Here is a 20,683-nt window from a genome sequence, read left to right on the forward strand (position 1 = left end):
GGAATGTAAAATTGAGGTTTCACTGTACATAATTGCACATTTAATATCACCGCATAAAATGAAAATTGTCTTCAGCAGTGGATCCTGAAGATACTTGCAATATAGATTATATTTCTGTCTCTCTAACATACCTAAGACAGGTTCTGAAACACTACATATTCTCATATACTCCTGATATTACTTTCAGAACTTTTTTTTTTTTGAAACAAAAACGTTCCTGATGCTGAGGAATATTCAGCTGTGACATCACTGCTAAACACCTCCCTCTCAGTAAAGCCTTTGTAAAAGTCAGTGTCACAGGGAAACATTAACAGAGTGCTGGGAGCTGCTACATACTGCTGGTAAGACTTGCTGCTTTTACTATTATTGCAGAAGAATGTCAGGTTTTTAGCATGATATTCGCTGATACATTGACTTCCCTTCTACTATTTTATTTTATATGTTACATGAAGTATTTGAACGGAACCATTATTTTATAAATGTTGCAAAATGCTTTCTGTCTTGGAAAGAGTCAGATATTAAGTTTTGAGAATACTGTAATTGTCTTAATTTCCCCCAACTACAACATTTTAAACATTATTTTTGCTTGTGTTTCTAATTTAAGAAATAGTTAAGGTTAATGAATATGGATGGGCTGGTTCATAGATATAACTAAAACAAAGCCAGTTAATATGACCTGTTATATACATGTTAGTTCAATGTTTATTTACACAAGATTAAAAGAATGCAATCTGAAATCCATTATATCAAATACTCCAGATAACCAGCAATGCCATTCCCTATAGTACTGTTAAAATAAACTAGAGATATATTCTATTATTAGGACCTTGGGTTTTCTGGATATGGGGTCCTTTTATAATGTGGAGGATTATTCCTTAAAAATAAGTTTGTTTTGCCATCAACGTCAACATAGATTTCTGCTAGCATTGTTAATAAATATTTTCTGGTTGTTACAAAACCAAACAAAAAACCTAACAAAATAAACTAATTGTTTTAATAGAACACTATGGGAAATAGTGAGCTCCGCCATTATCGCATCGTGAGTAGAAGTACTATGGGAAATAGCATGGCATTATTTCTGAGCTTGGATAACAGGTTTCTGTATAGTAGTTTCCATACCATGCAATGTTTATTCTTGAATTGATGTTTCTCAGTAATAAGATATATGACTTATAACGGATATAAATTAAGCCCACACAGTTTATAAAACAATTGTAACAGGTCATTTCAATGTTTAAATGGGTTTTACGACATTTTAGGCTCACAGCTACAATTGACAAGAAAACTCCTTATCTAGAAAATGTCAGCATTTCAGATAAGAGATCAAATACCTGTATGAAAGTTGCTCATATCTACGTGTTTCAATCCATTGGGAATTGTAGCCAAGATCCCTAATGGATCGAAATCAGTTTAGTTAGCTTTAGGGTAGGGCAGAGTTGGAACCTCCCCATAGTCCCAAGTCCCAAGTCCCAAGTCCAAAGAACATATGTAATAGCTGATATTCTTCATACTTGTGAGATTGTTTATGATACACTCCTACAATTAACACGACTTTCTGGGTTAATTTCTACCCAAAGGCTCATGTCATGCCTGGCCCCTCCCATACGCCTCCCATATGCTCATCAACCTGTCAGCACAGAAACTGTAAAATACTCACACCAAGGAGCAGATTACTGTGGATCAGCTTTTTCTCCTTCTGTGTGTCTACAGAGGTGGAGAACCAGCCTGATTTGGCATTAGCCTTATGGCTCTGGTCTTAGCATTAATCAATGCCAAGTTATCCATTATAATACTCCATACCCTACAACTCTGATCTGTCTTGCCTTCCTCCTCTTCTTTAAAGGGATACTGTCATGGGAAAAAAAAATTTTTTCAAAATGAATCAGTTAATCGTGCTACTCCAGCAGTATTCTGCACTGAAATCGATTTCTCAAAAGAGCAAACAGATTTTTTTATATTCAATTTTGAAATCTGACACGGGGCTAGACATATTGTCAATTTCCCAGCTGCCCCAAGTCATGTGACTTGTGCTCTGATAAACTTCAATCACTCTTTACTGCTGTACTGCAAGTTGGAGTGATATCACCCCCCTCCCTTTCCCCCCCAGCAGCCAAACAAAAGAACAATGGGAAGGTAACCAGATAGCAGCTCCCTAACACAAGATAACAGCTGCCTGGTAGATCTAAGAACAACACTTAATAGTAAAAACCCATGTCTCAAAAGTTGATTTGTTTCTGTTTATTGCTGGCATTTCATACTTTATTGTTCATTGTACAACGTATACTGTTCAGTGATATGTTGTTAAGTGTGTACATTTGAATTTAAATAAACACGTATTGTTAAAAAAAAAAAACCCATGTCTCACTGAGACACATTCAGTTACATTGAGAAGGAAAAACAGCAGCCTGCCAGAAAGCATTTCTCTCCTACAGTGCAGGCACAAGTCACATGACCAGGGGCAGCTGAGAAATTGACAAAATGTCTAGCCCCATGTCAGATTTCAAAATTGAATATAAAAAAATCTGTTTGCTCTTTTGAGAAATGGATTTCAGTGCAGAATTCTGCTGGAGTAGCACTATTAACTGGTGTGTTTTGAAAAAAACATGTTTTCCGATGACAGGATCCCTTTAAGTACTTAAACCCATAGGTGCCCAGAGAGGCAGGCTGCACCATCCATGCTATGCCAGAGATGTTCATCAGAATCTTCATCCAACATGACAGATATGGAGGAAAGAACTGTCCTGTTGTTCTCTACTTGTTGCCAAACTTAATTAAGTGACCTCTACAGAACACATAATTTATTGTACAACTTCCGGGGAGTTCTCTAGCAAGAAAAACATATTATATTTTCCAAGTTATTGTGCAAGAAGTATTGTAAAACAAAAATGCCCACACCCTGCTGACCTTAATGATATGGTTCCAACAAACACAAGTTTACAAGCATGCTCAAACTTTGCACCTGTTTAACAATAATATTTGCACCTATCAAAGAAGATATTATTTCACCCCAGCGAGTTAGCTTAAACTATGTTATGCAGAGAACACAGTAAGCAATGACATTCTACTTATCTACTTCACAGACACATCTAAATATCTAAGTACAGGGCTTAATTTATTCATTTAATCAGTTTTACTAAAAATGTACAAAGTGGAAAAACAGCAGCATCGTTTGCCATACTTGTTTCTCACCATGTAACATTTTTACACAGAATTCGAGCATAAAGGAGACATACTATGTAAAAAACAAGAATGTTTCAGTGCATTACACTCTTTTAAGGAATGTGAATCCGTTCCACTTCCTGCTGTCTCCTTTCCCAGGCTGTGCAGGGGGCTCAGCAACACTCAGCACACTGGACTGTAATATAGGAACCAGTCAACAGTTAGCTGGACCTGACAGGGAACTGACACCTGTCTTTGATTTTGTAACTGCAGGACTGTGATTGGCTGTCCCTCTCTTGCTGTGCTTCTGGCAGGGACACGTCCATCCCTTATTTGAAAAATGGGCAGGGCCCATAACAGATCTATAAGGAGCTCCAATAAAGGGGCAATTTTTAAAGATAATATTAGCTTTTAGCCCAAAGTGATACTAGCACTTTATATATTATTCAGTATTGCCTAGAATATTATGATGGATTTTTAGTTATACTATGTGTCTCTTTTAAGTGGTTTTGCTGCAGTATTTGGGCCAGCTAGTAGATTTGCACCTGTGAAAGGGTGCATAGAGGTGGAATATAAGAGTACACTTACACAACCCTTCAATTGAGTGTAATTAAATCAGTGCAGCATTGGGTACTTTTGTGGGAATAAACAGGAACCGGAAATCACTTAAAGGAAAACTATACCCCAAAATGAATACTTAAGCAACAGATAGTTCATATCAAATTAAGTGACATATTTAAGAATCTTACCAAACTGGAATATATATTTAAGTACATATTGCCCTTTTACATCTCTTGCCTTGAACCGCCATTTAATGATGGTCTGTGTGCTGTCTCAGAGATCACCTGACCAGAAACACTGCAGCTCTAACTGTAACAGGAAGAAGTGTGGAAGCAAAAGACAGAACTTTGTCTGTTAATTGGCTCATGTGATCTAGCATGTTTGGTTTGTTTGTGTGCACCTTGAATCCTATGATCCCAGGGGGCGACCCTTATTTTTTAAAATGGAGATTTTCCATTTAGGATTACCCAATGGCACATACTAATAAAAAAGTATATTATTATGAAACTGGTTTATTTACATAAAGCAGAGTTTTACATATGAGCTGTTTTATGCAGTATATTTTTATATAGACCTACATTGTTTGGGGGTATAGTTTCCCTTTAAGGTAGAACACCAAAGTTTATTGACACAGGCTGCCTGGATTCTGTATGGGAAAGAGCCAGACTACAGAGCAAAACACAGAGCACACACCCATTATCCAGAAAGCTCCAAATTATGGAAAGGCCGTCTCCCATAGACTTCATTATAATCAAATAATAATTCATTATAATCAGATAATCCAAAATGATTTCCTTTTTTCTCTGTAATAGTAAAACAGTAGCTTGTACTTGATCCCAACTAAGCTATAATAAATCCTTATTGGAAGCAAAACCAGCCTATTGGGGTTATTTAATGCTTACATTATTTTTTAGTAGATTAGTAGGTATAAAGATCTAAATTACGGAAAGATCCAGATCCGGAAAACCGTTTCACACAACTAGTTGTTACAAAGATATACAAGAAAATAAAAAAAAAAACAGTAGTGTCTGAGATGTACGTAGGCTGGCAGAAACCTTGAACCCCTCTCAATAGGGCCCCACAATTAAACCATACACAGTAACTGATATGGCACCAGAGGAACAGCCATGAAAGTTACTTGTAACTGTTTCATTGTGTCCTTTATGGGTGACTTAGAACAGCATGAATCTGCGGGTGGACGCCTGCTATATCAATTTAACCCTTATAGTAAATTTAACTATTACAGTACCTATAGGTGTAACCTGGAAAGGGAGCCCATTATTTACCACCTGTTGGGTACAGGGCTCCATTGTGCCAGCTTTGAACCCTACACTTCTATGTCAAAGGAGTTACAGCTGGCAACATGGTGCAGGATAAGCTGTTATACTTCTCCCAAGTCCAAAGCTGAATAAATCTTCAATGGCAGACTATCCATACACAAGAACTGATGTTGTTTTCCAGCATATAAATATGCAGTTTATCACGTTTTCAAATAAAAAAAAATAACATCTACTCTATGCCATTTTCCAACCATACCAATACAAATAAGGTACATTCCTACCGGATGTTTTCCATGTCTTATGATTTAATATATGAAAACACCCAACTTAATTAATGTGCTCTTACTTTGTTAGTGTCTTATTTATTGTAGGGAAATAGGCAAGAGCAGAAATGAAAGAATTCTTAGTTTAAAGAGGACATGATAGGAAATGGCAGTGCTGTATATTGGATTTCTGGATAAAAGTACTGACAAAAGGTTAATTCCATACCTTGGGTTGAAGCCAGTTATATGGATACAACTGCACACTGTTTGCAAATCCTCCCATCTCAAAGAAAACCTTCGCAATGAATTGTTAGTCATACAGTACATAAGTCACCACTTTTCTAAGAAGCAATGCAAATAAAAGTTGATTAACATTAACTCCCGCAACTCTTGTACACAGTTCAAAATCAGTTCAGTTAGATATGCAAAGCCAAATGGCATTAGCTGGCCGAAACTGATGAGGATATAGGATGGTTAAAGGTGACCATACACAGGCAGATTAAAGCTGCCAATATCGGTCCTTTAGACCTAGGGCCAAACGTCCGGATTAAGCTGCCATTGGTGGGCAAATAAAGGAAAGATCAGATTGCCAAAAGAGCAGATCTTATCATGTATGGCCACCTTTACTCCTCATGACAAGATTTACAGTTTATCTACACATAAAGGGAAAAGGGAACTCCTGTGCATCATGAATATTTTGGACTTGTGTAGTCAGAATTTGAATGAAGTGTAAAGAGAGGCTCCAATTCACTCACATCTGCCCCATGTTGTGTGCATTTTGCATTTACCTGTCAGTGATCACACAGTGTGGATTTCAGCTGAAAAAGACCAAAATCCACATACTGACATCACACAACTTTATCATCTTTATCCTGGTAGTTTCAGTCACACTTCAAGTCATGTAACAATCAGCACCTGTCTTATGAGCTTCATTGCACCATTGTGATTGGATTAAAGCAATCCTATTAAACAATAACAGTATATACTATTAACGGGTGAATGTAAACCTTCACGATCCCGGCAAAACCTATGGTGTGTGTATCCAGGTAGCATAGAATCTATATCTAATTACAAGGCTTACCAATAAAGACATTGTTCAGCTTATCCAAGTGTTTTAGATTTTTTTTAGGTGTTCATTGTACTCAAGCTTTGGCATCGCCCAGGGCTACAGTGTAATTTATCTTCCTCCGATATGTGTCTATTTCACAGAAACATATAATGCAAACAACTTATGTCAGGGTGTATATGATATCGCCTTGAACTAACAGAAGCCCTAGTAACAAAAGGTGCCGGTGAAAGTGACAGATAAAGACTGGGATATGTTTACTGTCATTGTGTGCAATTATTAACCATGCAGAAAGTATAATTAATACATATATGTTATCGTTATATGATTATGTACCTTTTTAATGTTGCTCGGAATGGAATCACTGTATGTGTTTGGCCCCAGCCTCTTTCTATTTCACTGTAGAGCCTTCAGCATATGATCATAAAGTAAAGGTCACTATAATGATATCCCATTAGAATTCATTTTGGAGAGGGTAGAGATAGATTTGATGACGCTGCTGAATGAAGCCTTGGTGCTAGAAGATGGGAATTGAGTTAGAGGGCTCTTCACTGCTGGGTTTTTACAGTATACAGTAATTAAAAACAAGAGGAAACTAGTAACCCTCACTGGTTCTCCATTTACATTTCCTCTTTGCATTTCTGACGCCACATAGAAAGAAGGTTCCATTGTTTAACATCAACACACTGAACACGAATTCCTCAATCTGACAATCTTTTGTCTGTTACTACCTGCTCAGTTCAGGAGAAAAGTAATAAAAAATAAGGGGTTTAAATCTTAAACTGGCCAAACATGAAGAGATCCACTCGGCTGGCGACTTCGCCAAACGAGCAGTTCTTTCATTGATATGCCCGCCAACAGCAGGGCTATATCGGGGTAATCTGAACATTCGCCCTAGGGCAGAACAATTGGATTATAAGGAGGAGCAATCGGCTCCGACGGGTCAGTCGGTGGAAATATTACATATTACGATATGATGATCGATATTGTGGCCAGATATCGATCGGGAAGACCCGTTGGAAGCCCCCATACACGGGCAGATAAATTGCCGTATTGGTCTAAAGGATCGATATCGGCAGCTTTATCTGCCTGTGTATGGCCACCTTAAATTTATAATCTACAAGGTTTCAAATGTGAATTCCTGACTTCAAAGAAAGGAAATGGAAAAAAAGGTTCATATAGTATAGTTTATGGTTACCCTAAACCCCCAGGTACCCAGTATATTTTTTACTTTTACAAAACCATCTAATTTTTTTGCCGTGTGGCCCATTTGCGGAGTAAAGCATGAAAAAAACACATACATCATATTATCCTCCCCTTGTTTCCACATCAATGGGATTTGAACTGCATGGGCAGCCATTACACAGAGCACTGTAGTTAGTGAGCTAGAGTAAGGACCAGAAATTAGAGCTCACCATAGAAAAATCACCCACTATTTATTCATCCCTATGGGAGATTTAGAAGCATATTTATTAATGGATGAAATTTAGCAGAGGTTAACTTAGTGGAAACTTACAACACTAGACTTGAGAAGTTATTCTGCACTACGTCTGAAATTGACCTTGGGACCCAGAGAGGAGATGGAGGAGGCACCTTTTGTTTAAAGCTAGTAATTCATTAAACAAATGTGATACTTTATTCAGTAGTAAATGCTTTGTTATCCGAAGTGCTAACATGAGACTACTTAGGGAAAACTGCATGATCATTCAAAGAGATCTGTTAGTATTCTGTTCTAGAGGGCCATGTTCAGACCTTGGTAAAACAAATTGGTGCCTGAATATTAAGTCATGAAGGCATCATACAAGTTGTGAATAAGATCACATAGTTAGGGACCAGAGGTACAACCACTTTTGCAGGCATGGGCCTATATTAATATTAAATTGTCTTCCTATATGGCATTAGGTCCTGAAATGTGGCATGTGAAATATTATTTATTGATACTGCTTTTTGTTTTCATCATTTGTATATTTGACAAAGGCCAGCTTGGGAGTCTTCCTGAAAAGTTTTTATAGTGGTAATGGATTTATCAATCAAATAATGCATAGCGCTGGTCCAGACAGTGCTTGTAAAAGATTTGTGTGTAGGAGAGAGGTTGTGAGCAACGCTCCCTCTAGATCAGTGGTTCCCCAACTGTGGGGCTGACCCCTTGGTGAGTGTAAAATTAGCAGCTTAAAAGAACAGAAACTAGATAAATAGATTTTGAATATAGTTTCTAATATAGTTAGTTAGCCTAAAATGTAATATATAAAGGTTGGAGTGACTGGATGTGTAACATAATAGCCAGAACACTACTTCCTGCTTTGCAGCTCTCTAACTCTGAGTTAGTCAGATCTATAGGGGGGCCACATGGGACATTACTGTTTAGTGAGTTTGCAATTGGTCCTTAGCATTCATCTCAGATTCAAAAGCAACAGATATGACCCATGTGCCCCCCCCCCTTAAGTCTCTGATTGGTTACTGTCTGGTAACCAATCAGTGGAAACCAAGAGAGCTGCAAAGCAGGAAGTAGTGTTCTGGCTATTATGTTACACATCCACTCACTCCAGCCTTTATACATTCATTTTTTGGTTAACAAACTATATTGAAAACATTTTTTATTTTGCACAGCCTATCTATTTACCCAGTTTTTATTTTTATACTGAACAATTCCTTTAAGGAGAATGCCTATCTACTCCTAGATCCACTCTCATATGTATTTAAAAGACCATGTTCAAGAGCGGTCAGGGTAAGCTTTTGGGTGAAAATATATTTGCCATGCTAGATATTTTTGAAACCATGGCTGAATGATCTGTAACCTTCTTATAAGATAAGAAGAGCCATGACCAATGGTTGTACATTCAAGGGCAGCTTGAACTAATAAAAGTTTGACAAGCACTGATTTACACCCTGCTCTCATGAATGCACACAGAAGATGTGATAACAGCGAACACAAAACACTGTGGAGTGCACAGAAAGTTTGGAAGTACTGTTGCCAATATTCCAACGGCTAAAGGAACTTGTAGTTGAACTACAAAGGGGGGGGGGGTTAGTGCATATGTCCACATGCCTGAATGTAATGTAATGAGTAGTTACAAATGAAAGAGTACAAATTAGGTTAAATCATTTTCTGCACAAACAGTTCCATTCAATTCCAATTTCCCTGTTGTAACTTATTAGTCCCAGCATGTAACTTACGTAGCTTAATTGAAACCATAAAACATGGCATTATGATAATAAAGATCCAGTTCAGCATTTTTTATATCTAATGTATCAAAAAATCACTGCCGGGTGGTAGTTCAGCAAGCACATCCACAGCAATGACTCAACACTCACAGGGCTTGCTTAAAAAAACGAAACAAATCCTTGTATTGTATAAAATCAATGTTATTGATTCAATGCTTTATATATTGCAGGGGCTGAAGGAAAAAAGGTCTGAATATGAGACCGAAATGTTAATTTTGCACAATAAATGGATATTTTTTTAATTTTTTAAGCAAGTCCTGTTAGTGATGAGTCATTGTTCTTGGTATATATACAGTATGTATATATTTATATATATATATATACAGTATATATATATATATATATATATATATATAGTCCCACAGTACCTGCACCCAAATCTTGGCGATTCCAGTGGTGCCAGATCAAATAACTTATGTAGTAGAAAGGAGGATCGGCACTCACTAGTTGTAGTGAAAAAATTTGCTTTTATTTTTCAAACAAGTTTGCATCGCAATCCATTGGAAAATAAAAGCAACTTTTATCACTACAACTACAGTGAGTGCTGATCCTCCTTTCTATTATATATATGTATATATATATATATATATATATATATATATATATATATATATATATATATATATATAAACACACACATATACTACATGTTGTCTGGTGTGTATCACCGATTAGTGTTATGATTTGTATAACTATGCACAGGGCCGCTAGGCAACCCAACTGCCTGTACTCACCCCCAGCTGCTCGCACCACCCTCAAACCATTGCATGGTTGTTCTTGTAACCAGAAATATCAGTATCTGTATCTCATTCCCTTAATTCCAGGTATCTGTGTCAGTATAAATAAAAGGCATGTTCATTGCTGTTGTTATGAGATTAGGTGGGTCACAGTGATACACCTAGATGCACTAAAACAAACAAGGGAAAGTTGTGCTCACCACTAATTTTTAAAACCATTAGGCGGGGGTGCAATGAGGGTGTGACCACAAATACATATAGACAAATACAAGAGTCCTCTGCACTCAACCCATTATCAATATATTTAAGACAGAGACATTTTGTGCATACTGCTACTGAAAAATGCCTTACCCTTTAAACAAAACAGGGATTGTTTGTCCATATACTTTGTAACTTACATGCCTGGAAAAGTGCAAGTGCCAGCCACAGCCTGTGCCTGATGAATACAGAGCTGTCAGACATGACACTATATTCAACCTGCATCCAAATGCTTACATTATATACATACAGGCACTTAGCATGGAGTAGCTTCAAGCACGACAAATATGACTTCTGTTTTTGGTACTTTGCACCCTGCCTGGTGTTAAGTAAATGACTTCTTGTATTATTTCTTTATACTCTAAATCAGTGATCCCCAACCAGTGGCTTGTGAGCAACATGTTGTCTCCGACCCTTTGGATGTTGCTCACAGTTGCCTCAAAGCAGGTGCTTATTTTTCATGACTTGAAGGTAAGTTTTAGCTGCATAAAAACCATGTACAGTTTACTTCCCAGCAGAGCCTCTTGTAGGCTGCAAGTCCAATAGCCCAACACTACTCATATTTGGCACCCCCAGGCAGGGGCGATCCTGGCCCCTCCGCCACCTGAGGCAGCAGCAGTTGCTGCTGCCCCCCCTCCCCCGGAAATTCGCTCTTAAAGTACCAGGAGCAGCATTTTTGCTGCCCCTGGTACATAGTGGGGTGCTGCCGTATGAGGCAACAGCCTCAACTCGCCTCATTGGCGGAGCACCCCTGCCCCCAGGAACTTTTTACATGATTATGTTGCTCTACAACTTTTTTTACATTTAAATGTGGCTCCCATGTAAAAAAAAAAAAAAAAAAAAAAAAAAAAGTTTGGATCCCTGCTCTAAATTAACATTCAAAGAATGTTCTCTTAAAAAATTAAAACAGTCCTAAGATTGTAAATCCGCAGAAAAAAAGAATAAAAATGTGCATGTCGCAATGTAATATTCTTCATTATACTTTCTACTGCATTGTGACTCTTCATTGCACATTGTGAACCTTTAACACCTGCTTGAAGGTGACGTAAATGTTTGGAGCGAACGTAACAACTTTTTCATTAAGAAGTTTTATTACATACACTGCACACTATCACAAACTATAAAATTCGCAATCGCTATCCTACTGTTGTGTGAGGGGGCAAAGGGTTCGCAAAGGCAAAATTGTTCATTTTGGAAACAGTTATTTGCATTGCAAACGATTTTTCCCCCATTAATCTTTGGTGGGAGCCACTAATGAGAAAAACACTAATACATTAATTTTATTCCATTTTCGGCAACTGTAGTTATTTCTGAGATAGGCAACGTCAAATGCCAAGTTCAAATTTTCCAGTCATTTTTATTTAGTTTGGTCAATGTAGTGTGTCTCCTCTTCCTTAAAGCAAGTGGTGCTGCTTGTGGCTCGCCCTCTCTATTATGGCTGCTGCATACCTGCTTTTCTAGGTTCTAAGCATTACCCGCAAGTAACTGAAAAAAATTAGCAGGCCTTATATGCATTGTACCAGAATTTCTGGTAATTCTAGGATGATTAACTGAAATTAAGTCTTTGGTTCTGGCAGTATATTTAGCAGCTTGTTTGGTCAAGTCTGGACATCTTCTATCTTTGGTCTGCTTCCTGTATTAGTATGATTACTCTATCCATCTGAGTTACTATGTACTTTATTTCTTCTTTGTTGGCCTATATGTGGATCCTTTGAGTGCCCAATACATAAATATTTCTGTATTGTTCAGGGTCTGAGATTGGAGCACCCAGACCACCTTAGTATATTTGTGAGTTTTCCATTTTGGATTGTATTTTGGTGTTTGCATTTTCTTTCTCCCTTTATTTCTTATCAGAGAACCCAGAGGTGCAGTCTTAGCAACTTAGCTAGCTACTAGGCTTTTGCATTAGTTTCCATTCGAAATGAATACATGCAAATCGTTGGCTATGTACAGTTGTTGCAGAACTACAACGTGTATTGTCGGGTTGAGGATGTTGGAATGTGTAGTTCAGCATATTAGAGTTCAGCGACCTAGACGTAGATTGTATATACAGTTCCTGTATTACTTGACATTTTTGCTGTAAATTGTCTGTACAATGTTAACCACATTATCTGATAATATATAACGTGCTATAGAAAATCATGCGTAACTGCTTAAACAGATCATAAAACTCATGTGATTATGAATGATAAAGAAATTATTGTTGTTGACATATGATTCCAATACAAACGATTTCCCTATGTGGATAGCCCTGAAATTAGATTTATAAAACTCACCCAAACCTTTCTGTAGTTTGCCTGGTTACCCAACCACTACAACAAGTGTAGAGCAATACTCTCTAGGGGGCAGAGGAGAAAGGCTCTTGGTTTTATACTATATATTAGTGGCTTTGCCTGAAGTGAAGAGATAGAATGTGAAGGTTCTGTGGCAGATGGAGCAACATGGTGAATGTTGCTCCATATGGTGCAAGACCTGCATTAAACCTTTACATGTCCTTCATACAGGCTACATCACTATTGATTACAGGTATGGGACATGTCACCTAGAATGCTCAGGACCTGGGGTTTTCTGGATAAGGGGTCTTTCCGTAATTTGAATCTCCATGCCTTAAGTCTACTAAAAAATCATTTAAGCATGAATTAAACCCAGCAGGATTGGTTTTGCCTCCAATAAGGATTAATTATAGCTTAGTTTGAATCCAGTACAAAGTACTGTTTTATTAACAAAGAGAAAAAAGGTATTCATTTTGAAAAATTTAAATTATTTGATTAAATTGGAGTCTATGGGATTAGGCCATCCTGTAATTCAAAGCTTTCTGAATGACAGGTTTCTGGATAATGGACCCAGAAGTGTATATGTATTAAAGCCATAGGCACCTTTTAACAGAGCAGGGAGTAACAGAAATGATATGTGTTATAGATATACTTGTCGAGTAACAATGCCAGTAATTTGTTCCAAATAACAAATTAAATTTAGATAAAATGATTTGGCATATTTTCAGAGCTTTGTGCCAAGCATGATAGATATATAATATATAATATATTCTGATGTAACAATGCAGAGTTTGGGAGAAGACTTTGCAAAATGACTACAGTTCAGAAATGTGTGTGTGTTTAATTGAATTTGTATGTTTAAAAAGCAAAGTGTTTTTCTGCTCTAGCCTTTAGGCTACAATTTTATTTTACATTTAATACAGAGCATATTGTTTCCCAGAATGCATTTCTCACTGGATCTCCATCACCGACTCTGTCCACTTCCACTAGATTTGTCCAACTATTCATATCAGTCCATTATCCATCAATAACCACTTTACATTGCTATGTTGCTTTCCACTCCAGTAACCTGCTAGATTTATTGCTTGCGCCACCTTTTTTTTTTTCGGACCCAAAGCCATTAACAGGAAAATTCAAGGCTGGAGCGTGGCTTGACATTTAATGCCATATAAATCATTAATAACAATCAGCACATTTGGCTGGCTTAAGTTCGTCAGTTTACAATACTTTCATTGTAATATACTCTGTGATATTGAAAATAAGCAAATGATTAACAGAAAGGAGTTCACTGAAAACTTCAATTAAAGAGACTTATTCATCCTGCTCAACTGAACATTACACAGTCATCAAATATTTTTGTGTGTGGCCTTATGCACATTGGCACAACAGTAAAAAACAGTTTGTTGGGTGCATCATGGGACTAGATCATTCATGCAACCGTATTACATTGGGTTTTTATGATTATAATAATAATAAACTTTAAGTAATGCTGCAACTTTGTGGAACTCACTATAAGATTGGTATGGCCATCAGCATCCTAGCATATGACTGGGACTGATCAGTAGGATACGTATTGCAGAGATGTCTGATATTAGACTACGGATCTTCTGTATTTTATGATTACAATTCCTTTATAGAAATATTACTGAAAACCATGGCTGCTTGAATTCCAGCATAATCCTGAACAAAGCACATTTTCCATAAGTGACCCTGTGAGTTGTTAGTGCTATTATAATGCTTACACAAATGTCCAAGGAACTAAACCTCAATATTAATATAAAGGACTACGGTTATTTCAAGCTGCAGAGGAGTTTTTGTAAGGTTTCCAATAGCTGACCAATCTTATTTACCGTCTGATCCCTTCAAAACCCATATCACGAGATGCAGAAATATCAAAAGAGAAGACTGCTTCCTTATCTCAAGAATATGATAATGTTAATGTCAATGTTATGTTAAGTCGCTTTGCATTTTGTTGTTATCCAGTGCTCAGTAATAGTCCTTGAGCCAGAGAACTGCACTTTGAGATTCTTAAGAACCTTTCTGCTTTTCTTCCTAATAGGTAAAAGTGAAACATGAATTACGATAAAGAAGGAAACCCGGCAGGATATCCACCACCTGGTGCGTCGGATCTAGTTTGATATTTTAAATTTGATCTTAGGGAAGACGATAACGATTCTTAATTCCAGTGAAAGCTTTTAGTAAATAATTTGATACATATTTATTTCTGTAACTTGCTTCACTTCTTGTCAAGGGACTGCTTCACAGTACTGTAGTTCATGGCAAGGTTTTGACTGGTTCCGGCAGACTCTTTATTTATGGCAGAAGTTGAAAAGTGTACCCAAGTAACGCTACACACTCGAGCTTTGTCACTTTAAAAGTTGTAGAGATGATCTGGGCCAAGCACTGCACTAATAATGTTTCTGAATTCCTGCCTGAAAACAACAGAGGAGCATAAGAAAGCAAATCTCAGTGTGTAAAGTGCAAAACAAGGCGCTGTCTGCTAAAGCACTTTGCACATTGCATCAAGCTATTGCAGAATAGAGAGCTGCCCGAATAAGGATAGAGATGGTTCAATGGTTAGAGATCCTCTTTAAAATCGTTTGTTTCCATAACTGCAGGAACAGAAAACATTTTATAGAACTAATTATGAGTGTTGCTCAGATGAGTCAGAATGTTAGCTGTACATAAAATAGGAATATTTGAAAAGTATGATAGCATGCCTTAAAACAGAACCAAGTATCTACCTTTGTTTCCCAGTGTAAAAAATGTTCAGTATAGAATGTGTATTGACTTTATTATACTATGTATTACAGGAGCTGGAGGAGCCTATCCACCTCCACCAGCATATAATCCATCCCCAGGTGAGCCAACTGTCACTTCCTAATGTTTTTGCTTTTGAGTATGATTCCAACCTTACAACCATATTCTTGTGGGCGATAGTTTGTGCAAAGGAAAACGAAACAATCTTATAGTAACTATTATATCTCAAGAGCTAATCATTGCTAGACCTGCTCCTTCTCTCGTCTCACCTTTCCTATGGCAGATAGGTCCACCTTTCATCACTTGGTGGTAATTGTGTGGTTGGAACATATGGGAGTGGGCCAGGTCAGCCCATGGCTTTTCAGGTGTGGGTGACCGCATAGAAAATCAGAGGAGTTTGCAGTTGGGTTGTACAACTTCTGACTCTTTTGGTTAAAGGACCAGTAACAGCAGAATTTTTTTTTAAAAAATGTATTAGTATGCTACGAAAAAAAGATGCCAAAACATATTAAACTTTAAAATCGCTAAGTCTTTATTAAGAAATAACTTATCGAAAGCTCCTCTTCAGAAAAGGCAATCAGCGATCCATTGTGCTGCGCTCCATTTCTCCTTCCTTCCTGCCTTCCTTATAGGAGATAGCCAGGGAGGAGAAATCAAGCGCCGCACGATGGATATTCGCCCTGTCGCCGTTTCTGAAGAGGAGTGCAAGCGGAGTTTCGTTAAGTTATTTCTTAATAAAGACTTAGCGATTTTATACTTTAATATGTTTTGGCCTCTTTTTTTGTAGCATACTAACAAATTTTTTTTTTTTTGAAAATTTTTGCTGTTACTGGTCCTTTAACACTTTACTGCAACTATACTTCAGAACTACAGGACAGACCTTTAGGGTTGTTCTGGTTTTCTCTCTATATTTGTTTTTGACCATGAAATGTATTTGCTTTACTGAAGAGGCTAGTATGTGTTTCTTAGATTGTTCAGCCTGAAAATAGTCAATTTAGAACATATATACAGATTTCTAATTATTGCCCATTCTGTTTTACAGGAGCAGCCTATCCACCTCCACCAGTTTATAATGCACAACCAGGACAGCCAGGTAAGCCAACCTGTTATTTTGTCCCTTTGCTCCTAATGTATGGATATACTATTTGGTATTGCCTGCAAACTAAATCAAAATGTTTTGGGATTGTCCCATCCTAGGGTTTCTTTTTAACTGGTTAGATGCTGGGAGTTTTTTTATTTTAAAGTGCTTGAAAACATTTTTAAAACGTTTCTCCTATGAATTTTGATTTTGCTACACATCTAAAATCAGTGGCATAACTATAGACAAAGCAGACCCGCAGTTGCAGGGGGGGCCTGGGCTAAGGGGTCTACTTCAGTAGGGTCATTTGGAACCTAGCAACCAGTTTGCTGAAGTTACAAACTGGAGAGCTGCTGAATAAAAGCTAAATACCTCTAAAACCACAAAAAAAAAGATAACTGCAAATTGTCTCAGAATATCACTCTCTATCTCATTTTAAAAGTTAATTTAAAGGTGAACAACCCCTTTAAAGTCCTGGGCAATCAAAAGCAAAGCAGCAAAACTGCAACACTATTTCAATGATTTTGTTGAAATCAATAAGTTTACAAATTTAATTCGATCTTAAACTGAAGTTTCTGTTGAAAATGTAGTATTTTGATGGATCTGGACAATTTTGGATTCAGATTATCCTGCAGCAAAAAACTGTGCTTTGCATAATGAAATAAGTTATAATTCTAAGCAACTTTCCAATATACTGCTGAATGCAGAAGCTTTCTCTCTTTGAAAATTCCATATTTAGTTAATTTTAACGCAAGGGGAGGGAGCAGGCGGTGGGTGGACAGGGCTGGCAAAGGAAGAAGTAGGTAGGGTTAGGGTGGGTTTGGGGCTGAGTAGTGAAGATTGCTTTTTTGCAGGGGGGGAGGTCCAGTGGCCTGTAGTTATGCCACTAGATAAGAATGTGGAATTGTTTGAAACGGCACAGTATTTGTTACTGAAATCGCTGAGCCAGTTTGTTTGCTCAGTCTGGGCTGCAGCTGGTGTCAAATGCACAGGTTGCAACTGTGACTGGTCCAGAACATGAAGACAGTAATGGTTCAAAGACGTTCAGTTAAATTGAGATATCGAGAAATGATTATGTGCTAAAGCTGGGTGACTGTCACATTCCTTCCCATTTACCTTGGACAAGCTAATAAAACATTGACTACAAGGGAGGAGGTGGTCTTGAGCTCCAATGCAACTTTACTTGCTTGTTTGTACAGAAGGTTTGTTTTTTTAACTTATACTCATGTTATAACAATGCTTTGAATACAACACAGATATATTTTTATTTTCCAGTCTTTGTGACATCTGCATTTCATGACACCCCTGCATCAACAACCTGCCCCTCGTGTAGGCAGAATGTAATCACCAACATACATTATAATACCGGATCACTCGTGTGGCTTCTGTTTGCCATCCTACTGATTTTTGGGTAAGCAACATAAGCAACGTTACACAGCCGTGACATATATTTGTATACTTGATAGAGGTGCCCTGGATCTGGGATTTTATTTGAGATTCCGCAGCACTGCAGCATTTTTTGCAAGAATAGTAACTGAATAGACTCAGAATGACTAGTTATAGGACACCATAGGCATTTAAAGGGGTAGCTAATAGTATGTTATAGAATGACTAATTCTAAGCAACTTTTCAGTTGGTCTTCACTTTTTATGATTTATAGTTTTTATTATGGCTCTTTCTATATTATGAATTGGCACCATCTAAAAACGAATACTCTGTTGGCTACAAAATTATTGTTATTGCTGCTTTATTTTAGGGATGCACCGAATCCACTATTTTGGATTTGGCCGAACCCTGAATCTTTCGCAAAAGATTCGTCTGAATACCGAACCGAATCAAAATCCTAATTTGCATATTCAAATTAGGGGTGGGAAGGGGGAAACATTCTTTACTTCCTTGTTTTATGACAAAAAGTCATGTGATTTCCCTCCCTGTCCCTAATTTGCATATAAATTAGGATTCGGATTCAGTTCGCCGGACAGAAGGATTCGGTGCATCCCTACTTTATTTATTACTCTTTATATACAGGCCAGGGCCGGAACTGTTCCAGGGTCTTCTGCCTACTCTTAGTCGAATTCACTCCACTTTGCTGCTTTTACCTCCCTCCTCTGTCACTCTCCCCTTTCTACCTCCCTCCCCTGCCCTTCCTCCCTCCCCTTCGTTGCCCTCCCTCTTGGTTATGGCGCATTCACGCAACCATTCGCACATGGGGTGCAGGTTTAGCCAACTGGGTTGCCTAGGGCGCCTGGTCAGCTTGGCTCTGCCCGGCCCTGATGCAGGCCTCTCCTATTCGTATTCCAGTCTTTTACTCAAATCAATGCATGGTTGCTAGGGTAATTTGGACCCTAGCAACCAGTTTTCTGAAGTTACAAACTGGAGAGCTGCTGAATAAAAGCTAAATAACTCTAAAACCACACAAAAACAAAAAAAGCCAACTGCAAATTGTCTCAGAATATCACTCTCTATCTCATTTTAAAAGTTAATTTAAAGGTGAACAACCCCTTTTAAGTCCTGGACAATCAAAAGCAATGAAGCAAAACTACAACACTATTTCAATGCTTTTGTTGAAATCAATAAGGTTACAAATTTAATTAGATCTTAAACTGAAGTTTCTGTTGAAAATGTAGTATTTTGATGGATCTGGACAATTTCGGATTCAGATTATCCTGCAGCAAAAAAACTGTGCTTTGCATAATGAAATAAGATATAGTTCTAAGCAACTTTCCAATATACTGCTGAACGCAGAAGCTTGGCCATCTCTTGGCAAATTCCATATTAAGTCAAAATAAAAACAAAATATTTGCAAATGTTAATGCACAGTGACTAGTTTCTATGTTCCTAAGTTTCCCAACAGAAATATCCATGAAATGGAAGTGTGATGAAAAAAGAATGTTTATGCTTTTTATTACAAAATGTCAAATGTCAAAATGTCTGTTTTTGCAGGTGTTGGCTGGGATGCTGCTTGATCCCATTTTGTGTGGATAGCTGTAAGGATGTTGATCATTTTTGCCCAAACTGCAATCACCATTTGTACAAATATAAAAGACTGTGAAAAGAGAAGAATACCTATTATAATAATGCTTTACATTCTGGTTTTTTTGGCATACAATTATGAATAAAATATACTCATTTCAATTCCTTTTAACTATATTTTTAATAAAATAAATTGTAAAATAAATGTAAAATAGTGCTTGCATTAAAGATCTTTTACTCAAAGTGGCATTTCATCTTTTTAACCTTAGCATGCTTAGCTCAAAAGGTGAGTTAGGGCTGAGTCTTACAGTTCAGCAAGAATGAAGATGTAAACCACTGTAATGTAGCCATGTGTTGGAGCTTGAATGGTACCAATTCTGTCACCTGGATGTTTTCCTTAAAGGAGAACTATCGCAAAAATAAAATTTTGATATAAGCTTCCTCATACTGAAGTAAGAAACGTTCTTAATACAATCAATTAAAAATTCGGCATAGTTTCTAAAATAATAAAGTTTATCGTCACTATCCCTCTCTCAGCATCTTTTTCTCTTCATTCTGTCTTCATGCAGCAGTTGGGTGTCAGATCACTGACAGTTAGATCCAATATATGTTATAGGGGGGCTCCTTTCCTAGCAGATGAATTAGAGCTCACTCAAATAACTGATTCCAGTGGAAACAAAATCTAACAAAATAACTGCCTTTTGTACAAATTCTGCATGTAGAGAGACATGATGTCTGATGAGCTCTAATACATCTTCTAGGCAAAAGGAGCCCCCCTATAAGATATATTGGATCATTCATCTGACACACAACTCCTGTATGAAGACAGAATGATGAGAAATAGATGCTGAGAGAGGAATAGTGAAGATAAACTTAATTATTTCAGAAATGGTACAGAATTTTTAATTGTATTTAGTAAGTTTCTTATTTCAGTATGCTGAAGCTAATATTACATTTTTATTTTCACGATAGTTCCCCTTTAAGGTGGATTAATTAGTGGGCTGGGCTTCTTATTGTATCCTGAAGAAAGCAGATGTTTACTTGCTCTGGGTC

At 37.3% G+C, this 20,683-nt stretch overlaps 1 protein-coding gene across 1 annotated transcript; it reads left to right on the forward strand.

The window, feature by feature from the left end:
• The first annotated feature begins 289 nt into the window (after positions 1-289).
• litafd.S (LITAF domain containing S homeolog) lies at positions 290-19,873 on the forward strand. The gene is made up of 6 exons (XM_018239070.2): positions 290-341; positions 14,879-14,937; positions 15,633-15,680; positions 16,622-16,672; positions 17,933-18,068; positions 19,601-19,873. Exons 2-6 carry the CDS (start codon positions 14,892-14,894, stop codon positions 19,707-19,709), a joined length of 390 nt encoding a protein of 129 aa, XP_018094559.1. The 5' UTR covers positions 290-341; positions 14,879-14,891; the 3' UTR covers positions 19,710-19,873.
• Positions 19,874-20,683: the final 810 nt, after the last annotated feature.

This window comes from Xenopus laevis, chromosome 9_10S, assembly GCF_017654675.1.
Source record: "Xenopus laevis strain J_2021 chromosome 9_10S, Xenopus_laevis_v10.1, whole genome shotgun sequence".
In the NCBI taxonomy this organism is placed as follows: domain Eukaryota; kingdom Metazoa; phylum Chordata; class Amphibia; order Anura; family Pipidae; genus Xenopus; species Xenopus laevis.